General features: G+C 41.1%; 1 protein-coding gene across 3 annotated transcripts in view; it reads right to left on the reverse strand.

Moving 5' to 3' along the window:
- The window catches only part of SEMA6A (semaphorin 6A), a 259,483-nt gene that overhangs the window by 32,718 nt on the left and 210,685 nt on the right, over positions 1 to 16,080 (reverse strand). For 2 of the 3 annotated variants that reach the window (XM_030193516.1, XM_030193515.1), the window contains exons 13-17: positions 15,767 to 15,943; positions 14,763 to 14,903; positions 14,538 to 14,618; positions 13,408 to 13,466; positions 11,006 to 11,026 (exon numbers count right to left, since the gene is read on the reverse strand). In XM_030193516.1, the coding sequence (XP_030049376.1) occupies positions 11,006 to 11,026; positions 13,408 to 13,466; positions 14,538 to 14,618; positions 14,763 to 14,903; positions 15,767 to 15,943 (479 nt within the window). Of the gene's footprint in view, positions 1 to 10,832; positions 10,884 to 11,005; positions 11,027 to 13,407; positions 13,467 to 14,537; positions 14,619 to 14,762; positions 14,904 to 15,766; positions 15,944 to 16,080 lie in introns of all 3 variants that reach the window. The other variant, XM_030193513.1, reaches the window with a different exon arrangement.

Consider the following 16,080-nt stretch of genomic DNA (forward strand, 5'->3'; position numbering starts at 1 on the left):
GTATTTTTGACTTCGCAGAAGACGGATAAAGCTTTGAACCTGCTATTAAAAGCTTTAGCTAGTGCTTGGGATCGGTAAACAGATGCCCTTATCTCTTTGGTTAAAGCTTGTGCTGTTAGTTTTGCACCAGGAATTCGTTCTCTCACTATCATTTAGACGTGTCAGCAGGCATTACAAAAATTACAATTAAAAAAACAACAAAATAAAACGCACAATTCCTCCGGACTCTATACAGCACAACCAAAATTGTGTACGCAAATCCGGTCATATTCTGGATTTACGTGTGCATTTTAATTATTTAACAAGCCAATCAGCGCTGATAATTGCCACTTAACAAGCAATTATTGATACTAAATGATATTAATTAAAATTTACACACAAAACATGCTAGGCATATTCTGTAAAGTGGTGTGCGCAAATTCTAATGCATGCTGTCAAAAGAGGGGTGTGGCCATGGTCGTGGAATGGGCAGGCTGCGGGCTTTCTGAAAATCTACATGCACAGTTATAGAATACACCTGCTTCGTGATTAACTTAGGTGCCGGTATTTACACCAAGTTTTACTTGGTGTAAATGGACGTGCCTAGACTTAGGCACAGGTGTGGCCACTATGTGTAGTCTAAAAACCCGTTAGGCATATTCTATAAACTGCGCCTAAATCTAGGTGTGGTTTACAGACTACGCATAGGTGGAAGTATTTTCAGTGCCAGTTTTTCAGGTGCCATATATAGAATCTAGTCCTTTGTCCCTTTAACTCTGGATTCTATATATGGTGCCCAAATTTTCAATGTCGATTCAAGACGCATGCGCAACTTAACTGGATAATGGGAGATTAATGCGCAATAGCTGTAGGCTAACAATCAATTATTGATGTTAACGAGCACCAATTAAGATTTGCGCATGCATCTGGCTGCACTGTTCTATAAAGTTGGGCTCCCAAATCCCATAATGTGCAAGCCAAAAGGGGGTGTTGCCATGAGAGGGGCCTGGGCGGGTCAGAGGTGTTCCAAAAAGTTGTGCATAGTGTTCTAGAATATGGAGGATCCGTGCCCAACTTGCGCGCCAAGATTTACATCAGGTTTCAGCTGGCGTAAGTCCGATGCCCAGAGCAGGGCGTGGGAATCCACTCTAAGCACTATTCTATAAAGGGTGTGTAGCGCTAACTCCCCGATTCTAAGTAGCATGCCTAGAGATTCACACCAAAATCCAAGCATATTCTATAACAACGCACATAACTTAATTGGCTTAACAAGCTAATGAACACTAATTGGGAATAATTAGAATTTACACGCACAACTTGCTAAGAGCATTCTGTAATGCAGTGCGCCTAACTTCTAATGTGCACAGGCAAAAAGAGGCATTTTTATGGGCGGGGAAATGGGCATTTCGTGGGCGTTCAGAAATTTATGCACATAGTTATAGAATATGGCCCAGTGCACCTAAATCTATACGCTGGAATTTATGCCACATTTTCATTGGTATAAATGGATGCGTGTAAGTTTAGGTGCTGAGATATCAGCTAAGCATATTCTATATACCACACCTTAATCTAGGCGCCACTTAAAGAATACGCTTAGTCAGCATTGATTGCCGGGCTGATTTTTCAGGCACCATATATAAAACTCCCCCTTAGCGCCGATTATTTTCCTGTGCCAAATTTTGAGCGTCAAACAGTAATGACTGCATGTTTCACTGACTGTTCTAAATGTGATTTTGTGTGGCCTTTCCTATGCGACTCTGTACCCACAACAATCGCATCACAACAAGGAGTCACATGTTAGGTTTCTGAATGCTATTACTTTAATTGTTGTGTGTGTGTGTGTGTGTGTGTGTGGGGGGGGGGGTGTTAGACTCCTGTAGCTGTTGCTGCTTGTCTCTGACACTTTAATATACAGATAAAACAAGAATTTTACATAGATTTAAAACAAAGACCAGGTACTCAATACATGCTCAAAATGTACAGACCAAAGCGGCCCAAGGGATTAGGATGTTCCATGCACTATCCTATTAAAACTATAACAACCTAATTATACAATTAAAGGAAGACACTAAGGGGCCCTTTTACAAAGCTGTGGTAGAAAGTGGCCTGCAGTAGTGTGGGGGGGGGGGGGGGGGGGGTGAAAATTGCCGCACACTGAGGCCACTTTTACTGCAGCAGGAATGTCCATTATTTAAAACGGAAAGTGTAAATGGCCGTGCACTAATAAAAATATTGGCATACGGCGATTTACTGCCTGAGACCTCACCACCTCCTAATTTGGCAGGCAGTAAGGGCTCACACGATAACCCGGCGGTTATCAGACAGCGAACGCCGATGGCCGATTACCGCCAGGCACGCCTAATCCCCGCCTCCACGCTAGAAAATAGAAAATTATTTTCTGGGGCAGGAAACGCCATGCGGCAAACCCAGAACTAATGCGCTATAGTGTGCCACAAGGTAGAGCCGTTTTGCCATGCGCCACCCGCATGGTAGCCCTACTGTGCTTTTATAAAAGGGCCCCTAAATCAATACTATACCAGGAGTCAAGAATGTGATGATTAAGGGTGAAACAGACGGGCCCAATTCACTAAACGGACAGTGCATAATGTTTCCATTTAATATCTTCAGTGCATTAGAAGTTCTGAATATCAGCACTACATTAAGAATTTATGGTGGCCAGAATTAATATTGGATGTTACGGATGAGCTTAGGGCAAAAGTGTGGGGCCTTTTCTCTGACTTTCAGACAGATTCTTGGTTCATCTGTTTTAATTTAATGCATGGTAGAACTTTATAATGTACACAAATCTATTTAATGAGCATTAAATCGATCTAAGGCACACTGAGAAACCGAGAAGCCCTTTTACTGAACTGCACTAGGCATGTAACACAGCAAAAAAAGCCTAATACGGGACGTACTAATGCATTTGCTGTCACTTTTTGGGATGTGTGCGTGCTAACTGCGCGCTAATTATTTTTTTATGGGGTATGTCTAGGGTGGAGAGTGGATATTCCTGTGCTGACTGACTACATTGCTGCACGGTAACTGGTTAGCGCTAGGTTAACACAGGAGCCCTTACCGCCTCCTTAATAGATGGTGGTAAATGCTCTCACAGTAAAATTTTAAAAGATTAGCACATGTTCATAAAGGAAATTTTACAGCCATGGTAAAAGTGGCCTTAGCATTCTGGAAGGACCCGTGTAAAGGCACTCCAAGACTGATTCTCACTGCAGTTTGTAAAGGACCCCCAAATGCACACCTCTACTGGATGGATATCTTACTAATCTTGATAAGGTTTTAGGGATACTGACCATATTTAGATCAGAAACACTGCTTTCTTGTAAGAATAATGGGGCAGTTTTTAGCAGGGCGAGAAAGGAACAGTATCGTAGATGTGTTGATTGCTCTCCACGCAATGCCTATACTCCATCAAAAAGCAGGCAAGCGCAATAAGCAGAGACATTTCCATCCTGATGCTTTATAAAAATTCTGCCAGGCTAGCAGTCTTCAAGAGCAGGATAAAAGGACCTTTATTTTTTTCCTATTATAGGAACTCGATGCATTATTAATGTGGTATCAATTTATTAGGCTGGTCAAATTATCAAGCTGTGGTTTCTTTTTATTATTCACTCTTTCCCACTGTGATTCAGAAGAGATGAAGAAGTGCTAACCCTATTTGCTGCCCTTTGTTTAGCTCTGATTCAGTGGTCTGTGCCACACGCTTCTTTACTCCTCTCCATCAAAGGGGCAGGAGAAGGATGAGATCCATATAAAGACATCTGTATGTGCCCCAAGAGGGAAAGACACTGTAGTGAAATGACAGCATCCTACTGCTAAAAAAGGAGATTGGAGGCATGCATCCAGCCTGGAGTTTTCCTGACCTGTTATCCACTGACAGCTGGGTTGAGTGCAAAGTTTTGAGATAAATAAGTAATTTTTTAAAAATGATTCCACGTCTAGGAGGCTATTTTCAGCTTGGAGAAGAGACGGCTGAGGGGAGACATGATAGAGGTATATAAAATAATGAGTGGAGTGGAACAGGTGGATGTGAAGCGTCTGTTCACACTTTCCAAAAATACTAGGACTAGGGGGCATGCGATGTAACTACAGTGTAGTAAATTTAAAACAAATCGGAGAAAAGTTTTCTTCACCCAACGCGTAATTAAACTCTGGAATTCGTTGCCGGAGAACGTGGTGAAGGCGGTTAGCTTGGCAGAGTTTAAAAAGGGGTCAGACGGTTTCCTAAAGGACAAGACCATAAACCGCTACTAAATGGACTTGGGAAAAATCCACAATTCCAGGAATAACATGTATAGAATGTTTGTACAATTGGGAAGCTTGCCAGGTGCCCTTGGCCTGGATTGGCCGCTGTCGTGGATAGGATGCTGGGCTCGATGGACCCTTGGTATTTTCCCAGTGTGGCATTACTTATGTACAATAAATAGATTCTGACAAATAAGGATTATTTGGGTCTTCTAGTTGTCCCTGTAGTAGTACGTTTATATGAAAAAAATACAAGATTTCCATGAGATTTCAATAAAAGTCAAAATACAAAGTTCTAACATTTACACCATAAAAACACTTCAATATTTCAACTAGAGCCCACACTAAATCAGCATCCTTAGGACTAAGCTACCAGGTCAGGCACTAAGACAACATGCTTATGAGACTACAAATATGGAAACAGAGATACACAATTATATCGCTGTCTGTCGTATGTAATGGAATTTTAAAGTCAAGAATCTGATTTTCCATGCCCAGAGACGAATGACAGAATACAAAGCGTACTGAAATCTCATTCTTAGCTTATCCTGTGTCTGTCCTGAAACTCGTTTTTGAGGTGCTGCATGATCATTGGACGTCATGTGTTTTGCATACATAATTTTGATGTGGCAATTGGATGGGAGAGTACCAAATAATCCTTGTAACTGCAATGTACATACATAAGAACATAAGAATAGCCATACTGGGTCAGACCAATAGTTCCTCTAGCCCAGTATCCTGCTTCCAACAGTAGCCAATCCAGGACACAAATACTTGGCAGAAACCCAATTAATAGCAACATTCCATGCTACCAATCCTGGGGCAAGCAGTGGCTTCCTCTACGTCTATCTCAAAAACAGACTATAGACCTTTCCTCCAGGAACTTGTTCAAATATATTTTTTTTTTTTAATTTTTTATTTATAAGTTTTTAATTTCTTACAAGTGCAAAACTTGTTACAGAAAAACAGCCAATTTTAAATTTTTAAAGTAGAAAAAAAAAATTAAACAAGAATAAGTTTAACAGCTTTCTTAGACCTCAATTAAGGGGGGGGGGAGTTACATAATCAGTGGAGATTTGAAGGTATTATTGCCAAATTATACATAACGCGGTTTATGTGCACTAATTCGTCTCTCATCATTTTACTATATTTGCATGCAGTTGTTTCATGTCCAGAAAGGATTTCAGCTGTTCTGGGTCATAAAATATATACTTTATCCCATTGAGCTTGACCAAGCATTTGCAAGGGTATGCTAACAAAAATAAGCCACCTAACTTAATGACATCCTGTTTCATTAGTAAAAATAATTTTCTCCGTTCCTGAGTTACCTTAGTAACGTCAGGAAATATCCACAATTTGTTTCCAAAGAACAGTTCTTTTGAATATTTAAAGTACAATTTAAATATTGTGTTAAAGTCCTGTTCAAATACCAGGGAAACCAAGAGGGTAGCCCTCTCCGGGACAATTTCAATAGATTGTTCTAAAATTGCTGATAAGTTGTTGAGATCTACTCCTTCTACTCCGAGGCCATCTTTATTTCCTTCTTTTCCAGCAAGTCTTGTTGGCAAGTAATATATTTTACTTATAGGGGGAATAAGTTCTTGCGGTATTTTCAAGTTTTCCAACAAGTATTTTTTAAATAAGTCAATAGGTGTTTTACCAGGAATTTTAGGAAAATTCAGTACTCGGAGGTTTAATCTTCTATTGAAGTTCTCAATTTGTTCAATTTTTTTGTGCATTGCCAACTGATTTTTCATTACCGTGATTTTAAATTCTTGCAATTGAACAACATCTTTTTTTAAATCTTTAACTTGTGTAGTCAGCTCTTCTTTCACCATTTCTAAATTTTTCACCATGTCTTCAAATTTCAGGGATAAAGTATTTACCTTTTCAGAGGTATTTTGAAGAGTAGAGTCGATTTTTCCCAGCATCAGCCATATCCTCTCCAGATTCACCTCCGGAGTTGTTCCGGGTCCCTCAAACACAGGGACTCCTCTTTCTCGGCTACTTTCTTGTGGTAAAGGGTCTCCGCTTGCAGCCACCTTGATCACCTCCATGGGGTCTCGGGTGCTTGCTCCCTCGACCATCACAGACGCCGGACACGGAGGACAGCTTGATTCTGGAGGCGGAGATAGCGATGTTTCAAGGCCCAGTAGGGGAACCGCTCCACCGGCTGCCCCTAAAGCAGGCGTCTCCGTCTCTAATCTATGAGACGAACGCGAAAGGAAGGGCTCAATGCTGCCTTGAAGTGGAGAGGAAGCAGCTGCGGGTCGCGGAGGAATCCTCACAGCTCCTTTCCGCTTTGTATGCGGCATTTTGCGGTAGGAAAAATCTATTTCACTCGTGCAGCAAGGAGCTCTCTTCCCAGACGCGGTCACAAATCCGCCATCTTGTTCAAATATTTTTTAAACTCAGATACGCTAACTGCTGTTACCACATCCTCCGGCAGCAAGTTCCAGAGCTTAACTTTTCTTTGAGTGAAAAAATATTTCCCCCTATTTGTTTTAAAAGTATTTCCATGTAATTTCATTGAGTGTCCCCTAAACTTTTGAAAGAGTGAAAAATCAATTCACTTCTACCCATTCTATACCACTCAGAATTTTGTAGACCTCAGCTTATTCTCCATCAGCTGCCTTTTTTCCAAGCTGAAGAACCCTAAGCTCTTTAGCCTTTCCTCATATGGGAGGAGTTCCATCCCCTTTATCATTTTGGTTGCTCTTCTTTGAACCTTTTCTAATTCTGCTATATCTTTTTTGAGATACGGCAACCAGAATGGAATGTAGCTGGAAGGTGAATTACCTGAACTGTCGATTGTGCCTGTTCCCGAGTTTCTGCAAAGGAAGCTCACTGAGGTAACACTGGATTCTTTATGGCTATTGATTTCGGACTTGGGTGAAACCTTTTTCCCACAAACTCATACGCTTACACATAAACTTTCTCAGTACAATTGAAAGCAGAAAAAACTGAAACAGAGGTGAAGGTGTTGTCTTCTCGAGTGGAATGAATTAGTAGGAAGTTTTCTGAGGTTCAGAATTTACAGACTTCTTTGGTAAAAGATTTGTCTAACTTGAGGAATAAATGTGAGACTCTTGAAAAATTCGCAAGGAACATCAATCTTCGCTTCTTAAATTTTCCAAGTGTTCTGTTATGCCCTTGGAAATGGTAAAATGTTATATGAAAGAAGTTCTTGGTATACCAGAGGATAAATTTCCTGAGGAAAGCAGTGGAACAGCAACAAGGCTCTTTGGATGTTTCCGCAATACTGGATGCTTCAGTGGCATTATCTCCTGATAAGCAATGGTTATTGAGAATGTTCTTTAAAAATAGAGAGAAACTGTTTATGGGCTTTAAGATTCAAACCTTCCCTGATGTTTCAAGAGACACCCATCGCCGAAGTAAGCAATTTTTGTTATTGAAACCAGGTGTTCTTCAAGTAGGGGGGGACCTTTTTCCTAAGATATCCATGCAAATGTATTATTAGACACAATTCTATCAAATATGTTTTCTTTGAACCTTCTTCCCTATCAGCCTTTTTGGCAACCAAATGGGTGTCAGGAGATTGAGTTGAGCTCTTCATTTAATTAGTATCTAGCTCAAGTACCTGGGGTATGTTAATACCTAAAGTGTTTTCTTATTTCTTTGTTTAATTCCTCTCATTAAGTCTTCAATCTCAATATTGTAGACTTACTTGAGAGTTTGCTTAATTTCCTTTTTGGAATGCTGGGTTATCTTATGTTAGTACTGCTTTGCAACACTTTTCTGTACAAGTGTAAAATTGCTTGGATATAATGTTAAATTCTATAAATAAAATGGGACTGTGGCATTCCACTATTCACCCTCCTCCATTGGGAGAAATGGTCATTGAACCCTACCCTCTTTTTCTGTCCAATAGCTAATTCCTAATCCACAACAGAACATGACTAATTTTCTCATGAACCTCTCATGAGGAAATTTGTCAAAAGCTTTCTGAAAATCCAGATATACTACATCAACCAGCTCACCTTTGTCCACATGTTTATTTATGCCTTCAAATTCTGAATAAGCTTTTACCCATGTTTTTCCACTGTTGGTCAAGTGTTGCATATAACCAGGTCCCAGTGGCTATGCAGCTCTTTCTGAGGTTGAGAGCTATAACTAGTCGCCTAATTGTAGACGCTGCTTGCACATCTACATTTACAGAAGACTGTCATCCACATGGGTAAGTGTACATTGACGTGGGTAAAAAGCAGCTGTATGATGCTATTCTATAATGTATGTGCACAACTTGCTTAGGGCGAAAATGCAAGGGGGGCATTCATGGGGAAGGAGCATAGGCGTGTCTTTTACTTATGTGGGCAACTTATAGAATATTGTAAGTTATGTTCGTAACCATCATATTTGGACAATCCCGTTTAGGCCTGTCATAGACATGATGCAAGTTAGGTGTGATGATGGTGACTTATGCTAGTATTCTAGTAAGAGATTTGGGTGCCCAGATGCCGTTCTTGAATAGGCGCTCCTCATGATGCATCAGCGTGCCTTGACCAGGTGCGCTCAGTAATAGAATTGCCCTCTAAGAGGGTAAATTAATAACAGGCCGCCTCATAAGTCTCAGGCCTTACAGGTGCTATGTTTAAAGACACGTGGAGGGGCATGATCAAACTGGGCACCCAAGTTTTCTGCAGCTTTTCTGGGGTAATTTTATAAAGACACAAAGGTGCCTACATGTCTTTATAAAATGGGCTACAAACAGGAGCCTGCTTGACCTCCAAACCTCAGCAACCTGTTATAAAATTACCCTCTTTACCTCCCACTGCCTCAGATATCCATTTAGGAGGGAAATTTATCAATGTGGGCTACCGTTACAATCACTGTTCTCTCTAAGCTGAGTTGGAGTCCTCCATCTATAGTTCTGCCAATGGGTGGCGCTGTGTTCACTGTCACAATTTCCTGCAGGACTCCAAGGAGCCTGCCTGCCTTTAGTGACTGAAAACACAATATTGAAGCATCACCCCCCTATGGTAGTAGCACGGTTGGAGGACACCCACTCAGCTTAGAGGGAATAGTGGTTATGATGGGTTATTTTAGCACAGGTCCCATTTTACGAAATGAGACCTAGTTTCTAATAACTGGGGTTAACAGTAAAATAACCTGCCTTAACAGTAGCCCATGTTGATAACTTCCCACCTTAAATTGTAAACTCACTGGACAAGGTACATAGTATACCTGGATACTCATCACCATTGTACAGTACTGTGCATGTACAGAATTACTATAAAAATGATGGTCGATATTTAGTACTATTTAACCAGGTAGGAAAAGCTTCTCCCCAGTTAAATAACGCTGAGTGGGTCCATTGTTAATATTCAGAATCATTTAATTGCAGTGATGCTGAGTATCAGGTCATAAATCTGCTCACAGTTGTTGGTGTTTTCAAAAATGATGACCATCGTGGGATGAATATCGACCAGGACATTGGAGCTGATTCTGTGGGTGCTGTGGCTGCTTGAGCACCCCCAATATTGAGAAAATTCCTTATATCTGTCCAGGGAACGGTTATTTCCATTGGGCTTAGCACCCTCATTAATTTTGAAAAGTTGGCTCCTATGGACCAGGATAAGTGTTAGATATTATTTAAATTGGCCATAGCAGGACAGATGTATAACAAACAAGGGAAGGGACAAAAATAAAGAGAAGTGGAGTATAGCACTGGAAAAGAGAAGAACAAAACAATGGAGAAAAGGAGGGGAGAACAGAAGAAAAGTGGACTTGGACTGGGTTAACAGACAAAAGGGGTAAAGGGGAGGCAGAGAAAGCAAAGAGTTAATGAGGAAGGGGGGAAGAGGGAAGAGGAGGAGGAGGAGCAGGAGACCTGGCCTGGAGCCAGGGTCTTACTCCAAGAGAGGGAAGGTGAAAGAGCCCAAGCAGAAGCTATGATGAGAAGAGGAAGGGATGGTGGGATAGGGAAACAAAAACTTTAGGTGTGAAAGCTGGAAATTGTCCACCTTTTCAGTTAAATGTATTTCATTTCTTGCATGTACTCCTAGATGGATTTATTCTGGCTTCCTTTCAACCATCTGTAGGCAGCATCTACCTGTAAACCAGGCATGACAATGTCTACCCAGCCATTTGCGGTATTATAATATGTCAAAGAAAATACTTGCCAAATTCTCTCTCCTCCTTCATCCAACTTACTGCCATAATCTCAGGGTAAACAGAACTGAAAAGTCCCCAGGTGTGATGGTTAATGAGGGCACAGTACTAAGAAAACCAGCTTGACTTCTTCAATAAATAGTCCATACACTAGCACCTACCAAAACAACAAAGTTTTGCCTTCTGAATGGAGAGAAAAGTGCTAGTTAAATGGTCTTCTTACTTTACTATGCCCTATGTACCATTTAAAGTTTCACACTGCAAGTATCTCCTAGCAAAAATTTGTTTATAACAAATCAGTTCAGGGATGACCATATATACTGTAAAACAACAAATATGCACTGCAAATTTAGTGAATTAGGCCCCAGCATGGAATGATCTATTTTCTATGATGAAAGCAACAAAGATGAAGATGGGAGTTTCATTTTAGAATACTTTAAGATATACAAAACACTGACCATGCACTGCGTTGTGATACATTTCATGATCTGGTAGGGTAGCTGAAATGTCTATAAAAAATAATTGAGGGGGAAACTGTAATAACGTTTCAAAACTAAGCAGGACATGAAAATAAACTAAGAGTAGCTGACACAGAGGTTTAAGTTGAATAGATCGGAAGTGGTGCTCTTACCATTCAAAGCCACAAAGGAATCTGAAAGAAAAACAAAGCAGGAAATTTAGGTACAAACAGAAAATAAAATGAACATTGTATTTATTTATAAGCTGGTTTATTGGCTGCCAGTGGTTCAGAATAAACAATTAACGGTTGCTATCTGTACTTAGTTCAAGGCAAGCTACCCTCTAATATATTAGGAAGTCCTTTTACTAAGGTGCGCTAACAGATTTAGCTCGCTAATGATTAGCGCGTGCTAAATGATAAGATGCCCATAGGAATATAATGGGTGTCTTATCATTTAATGCATGCTAATCCATTAGTGCACCTTAGTAAAAGGACTCCTTGGTATGTCACTGTCCCTGGAGAACTTATAATTTAAGTCTGCATCTGAGGCAATGGAAGGTTAAATGACTTGCCCGAGATCACAAGGAGCCACAGTAGGATTTGAACCCTGGTTTTCTTGATTTCAGTTTCTGCATTAACCACTGACACTACTTCCACACTCCACAATGGAAGTCACCAGAAATGTCTCTTAGGTTTCTAATGTTGTTATGAGTTTATTGATTTAGATTTGAATCTGTTGTAACTTTAATTGAATTTTACTGTAATCTGCCTTTGGTCATGGTAATGAGTTAGGTGGCAAATCATACTTATTAAATAAGGGGCCCGTCTATGAAGCTGCATTAAACTGCTATAGGATTTATTGTGCAGCAGACAATAGCACACATGCGCACTACTCTCTCCTGCATTAAAAAGGCAGCTGTTGAGGTAAAATCCCCGTGTTAGCTGCTCATCGTGGGAGAGGGTGGGGTCAGGGTGGAACATGGCTAGTTACCATGTCTGGCTGTCAGGGATACTGATAGCACAGCCACACTTACCCCCATCTCAAGACAACTGATGGGGGAGGGGGGGGGGGGGTTCAGGCACCATTTTGGAGCAGATGCTGACCGGGGCTGCAGTGAAGAGGGACTGGTGTTGCCTTGAATGACCTAATAACTCTGCAGACCCATCCTTTTCTGGTAGGACATGGGTAGGGTGTGGGTGAAGAAGGGGGTCCAGGTTTCCGTGGGAGGGGGTAAGGTTTCAGAGTGGTGGAGAGTAGGGTTTCCCTGGCAAGAGGTGGGATTTGACTGGACTGCTCAGAGGGCCCCACCTTTGTAAGTGTGGTCAGGGTACATGAGTGGGGGGGGGGGGGGGGTCAGGTATGAATTGGAGGGTTAGAGTTTGGGCTTGGAGGAGGGCACTTATTGTATCAGGGCTTGGGGACAGGGTGGGAGGAACCAATCAGAAGCAGATCAGGAGGGGGTACTGAGTGAGGGGGGTTTGGAAGTGCAACCACAGCCTGGTGTTTAGGGTTTAGTTATTTATTTCTGCTATTGGCCTGCACTGCATTACTTTAGTATCTGACAGTGTGCGAGCACCTGTACTATATGAGGTACTGCATGTAACATGGTGCCTCTGTGGTAACTGTCTGCTTTGTCCAGTAAATGCAGGGCAGATGGTGTAACATAGTAACATAGTAGATGATGGCAGATAAAGACCTGCATGGCCTATCCAGTCTGCCCAACAAGATAAACTCAAAGTATAAAGTATGATGTGATAATACATATGTACTTGACCTTGATTTGTCCTTACACAGTCTGCCCGGCACTGGCCTTGTTCTTTCCTTTCCTCCAGGCTATACATGTTCAGGTCCACAAGTCAATCCTCATACGTCTTGTGACGCAAACCTATACCTCCTGCATTTATCACACAACCTTTGCACTTACAGCATGGTAGTTTTTGTGTTATGCATCTGCTAAGTGCAACAGTTACCACAGTTTAGTAGACTGGACCCTTAAAAAATAACAGTATTCCACATATAGTTCTTACTTTTTTTATTTTTAATAACTGTAAGACATGTGGTACTAAATCTAATCTATCTATATAAATAGTCTCATATCCACGATATCTCATGACAATAATGTTTTTTTTTAGCACACTCAGAGATAAAATTATTTTTGTTGCTCTTTTACAGGTGCAACCTATGAACCAAGTGAGGCACTGACCCAGGGTGCAGGTGACAAAGGGCACCAAAATCCCACTCCAGTATCTCTCCATCCTTCTTCCTTCCCCTCTGCGGGTGGGGAAGGAGATATGCCGAATTGGTATTCAGGATTTTGGTGCCCTTTATCACCAGCATTAGTAGGGGAAGACTTGAGATACAGGGGGCACTAGTGGATCATGGGTGGTGGTGGTGGTGGTGGGGGCACCAATCCAAAAGTTGGCTCAGGGCTGGACCTGTTCTTTTGATTGCTGGTTCTGTTTAGGTATTTGTCACTGTTCATGAATATAGTCTCTTCCTATGTAATACCAACTCTAGGCATTCAGAAAGAAGCTTTGACCCAAGACAAACGCAGGGTACATGCTCTGCTTACTTTGGCAGTCTCCCAGGCCTTCTGTATTGCCATGCTCTACGTCTTGCTCAAATGCCATTCTGTATGACAAAAGAGAAAAAACAACAAGACACACACACACATAGAGAAGGAAAAAACAGAATGAATTACAATTTACAAAATGCATGAGGGTCTGCAGAGATAAAGGCAACACAAAAAGATTTCCAGCATGAATGCCGAATATAACCCAGAAGACAAGCACAAATAAATATACAGGCATAATTCGGGTCAACCTGGCGCTTTACTGGGTTCACTGTTTATATCGTTTACGAGCACACTTTCATCTGTAAGTCAGGCATTTATCTCTGCAAGAAAATCCCAACGTTTTGTTATTGGAGCGGATAAAGTGATACAGATCCAGGGCAAACAATGGAGACATCATTGCCAGATGCCTCAAACATGCCAACTCTTCAAGTGCAGCCGATATTATTTGGCAAGAGAGACTCACATCTGCAGTATTACCTTCTCACTTCTCTTCCAGCTTAAACAAGAAATATTGCTGTTTATCCCTTACCCATCAGCATCTTTTTTTCCTTACTCCAAAATAAATATACTGCAGTGCCTAGCACACAGAATTAAATAGCAGCAGATCATTTGATTCAAGTATGGGGAAAGTCACTACTTTATTTTATTGATGAAACACTAGGAAGCTGCCCAAGGATTTGAGAGCTAGCATGTTATCAGAAAAAAACAGCCTCTTCTTACTATCAAGATTTGTACTCTCTGCTTCTCTGACTTAAGGAGTAGCAGAAGGGTGCTCCAATTTTCTCTTGCCTGATCTAGACTCCTTTTCTGTTACTAATCAGATAAGAGTCCAACTGCAGATGGCCCAGAACTGCTCCCTACCTATTTGCAGAGCTAAGCTTTGTTCTGATTTTGGCTCTCTTTGAACCCAGACAGAAAATGATCAGGTGAGTCCTTGTGACCACAGAATTCAGTTAGGCACAAGGGGAACCCGAGCTGTCTTCTGTCACCAGTGCTCAGCATGACGTGGTAACCCCACTTCTTTTCAAAACTTCACTTGGTGATGATACCTAAACCATACACATTTACTTAGGTCAATGGCCCTAACACATCCTTGAGCAGCCTCATACACATTGCTCACTACTTACCTTGTCCCTGGTACCAGTTGGGTGCATGCTCCCCCTTCTTTCAACCAAACACAGTATGGATCTCTGGATGCAATACAAGTCCTTCAAGAAATAAAATAAATCTCATGACCAATGGTAGAACCCATCTTTCTTGAACTACTTTCATCAGAGGCTTTTGCCTTTAGAAACCTGTTTTTATTTTTTTACTTTTTGCAGTTCAATGGATTAATGATCTTTAGTACATACTTTTTGCACTTGCCGTGACGCTCACATCGTCCAAAGGGAACGCGGATCACACAGGTAGAGAATGCTACATACAGAGAGCTGCTGTGTTTGTCCAGGTGCATACCCACAATCCTCTTGTCTTCTACCCCGTCATAACTGCACCTAATTTGACCAACATATGGACACATGAGTGCTTCCATTTAGTACTACTTCTGTTATTTTTCTCTTTCTAGTTTCACACTAATTGGGGGGGGGGGAGGAATTGTGCTCCTCCAACACGCTACCTATTCAAGTGGTCTTCATATCCTGGTGAATAAAAATGGTCAATATCTTTTTTTTGGCATTCTTTGTCTATTTTTGCAGTATTTTCTTGTTAATGCAACATCATTCTCTTCTTTTCATGCATTTAAACCAAGCTTGCCAAGTTGAGTCCTTGAGGGCTGCAAGCAGACCAGATTTTCAGGATCTCCTTAATAAATATACATGAGAGTGCATACAAATCTTCCTCATGAATATTCATTAGGGAGATCCTGAAAACCTGACCTGTTTGCAGCTCTCAAGGACTGAACTTGGACAAGCCTGTTTTAAACTATAACCAGTTTAGCACAAACACTAGTATATCAGTCTCATACCATTATTAAGTCCATAGTCTGTTATTGAGATGGACATTGGGGAGGCCATTGGTTGCCCTGGGATTGGTGGCATGAAATTTTGCTACAAATTGGGTTTCTTCCAGGTATTTGTGGCCTGGATTGGCCACCATTGGAAGAATGATACTGGGCTAGATGGGCCATTAGTCTGACCTAGTATGGCTTTTCTTATGTTCTTGTGTAAAATGTCATAGGTGATAACAGAAAGCAGGAAGCAACTTTTACAAAGAAAGGTAGTATACACGGAGCAGCAGATAAGAGAATGGCAAAAAAAGAGATTCAAAAAGGGAAGCGATTTCTATAACCTTGTAAGCTACTTGACACCAAACTGTACTGCTGTAAGAGATTACTGTAAGGAAAAAGCCAAATACTCACTTTTCGGGATTGTAAATGTCCATCTCCTCTAGAAAAAGACTATCATTTAGGAAGCCACTGTTTCCTGTCCTTGCCAAGAACTTGAGAACGATTCCTTTCTCTGATCCCAGGAAAACCACAGTGTGGTTATGATATGGGCCAGCAGTTGTATCTACTGCAATTTTGGTCAAGCGGTATCTGCAATGACAATATTGCATGTTTTTGTTAGTCTGTCATTATTCTGCAACTTTATCCACTTCCAATAATTACTTTGTATTTTGCTTGTAATTTTAAAAATAGAAAAAAAATCCACATTGTGAACATTTTTGGCTGAC

The sequence above is a fragment of the Microcaecilia unicolor genome, chromosome 2, assembly GCF_901765095.1.
Source record: "Microcaecilia unicolor chromosome 2, aMicUni1.1, whole genome shotgun sequence".
Taxonomy (NCBI): domain Eukaryota; kingdom Metazoa; phylum Chordata; class Amphibia; order Gymnophiona; family Siphonopidae; genus Microcaecilia; species Microcaecilia unicolor.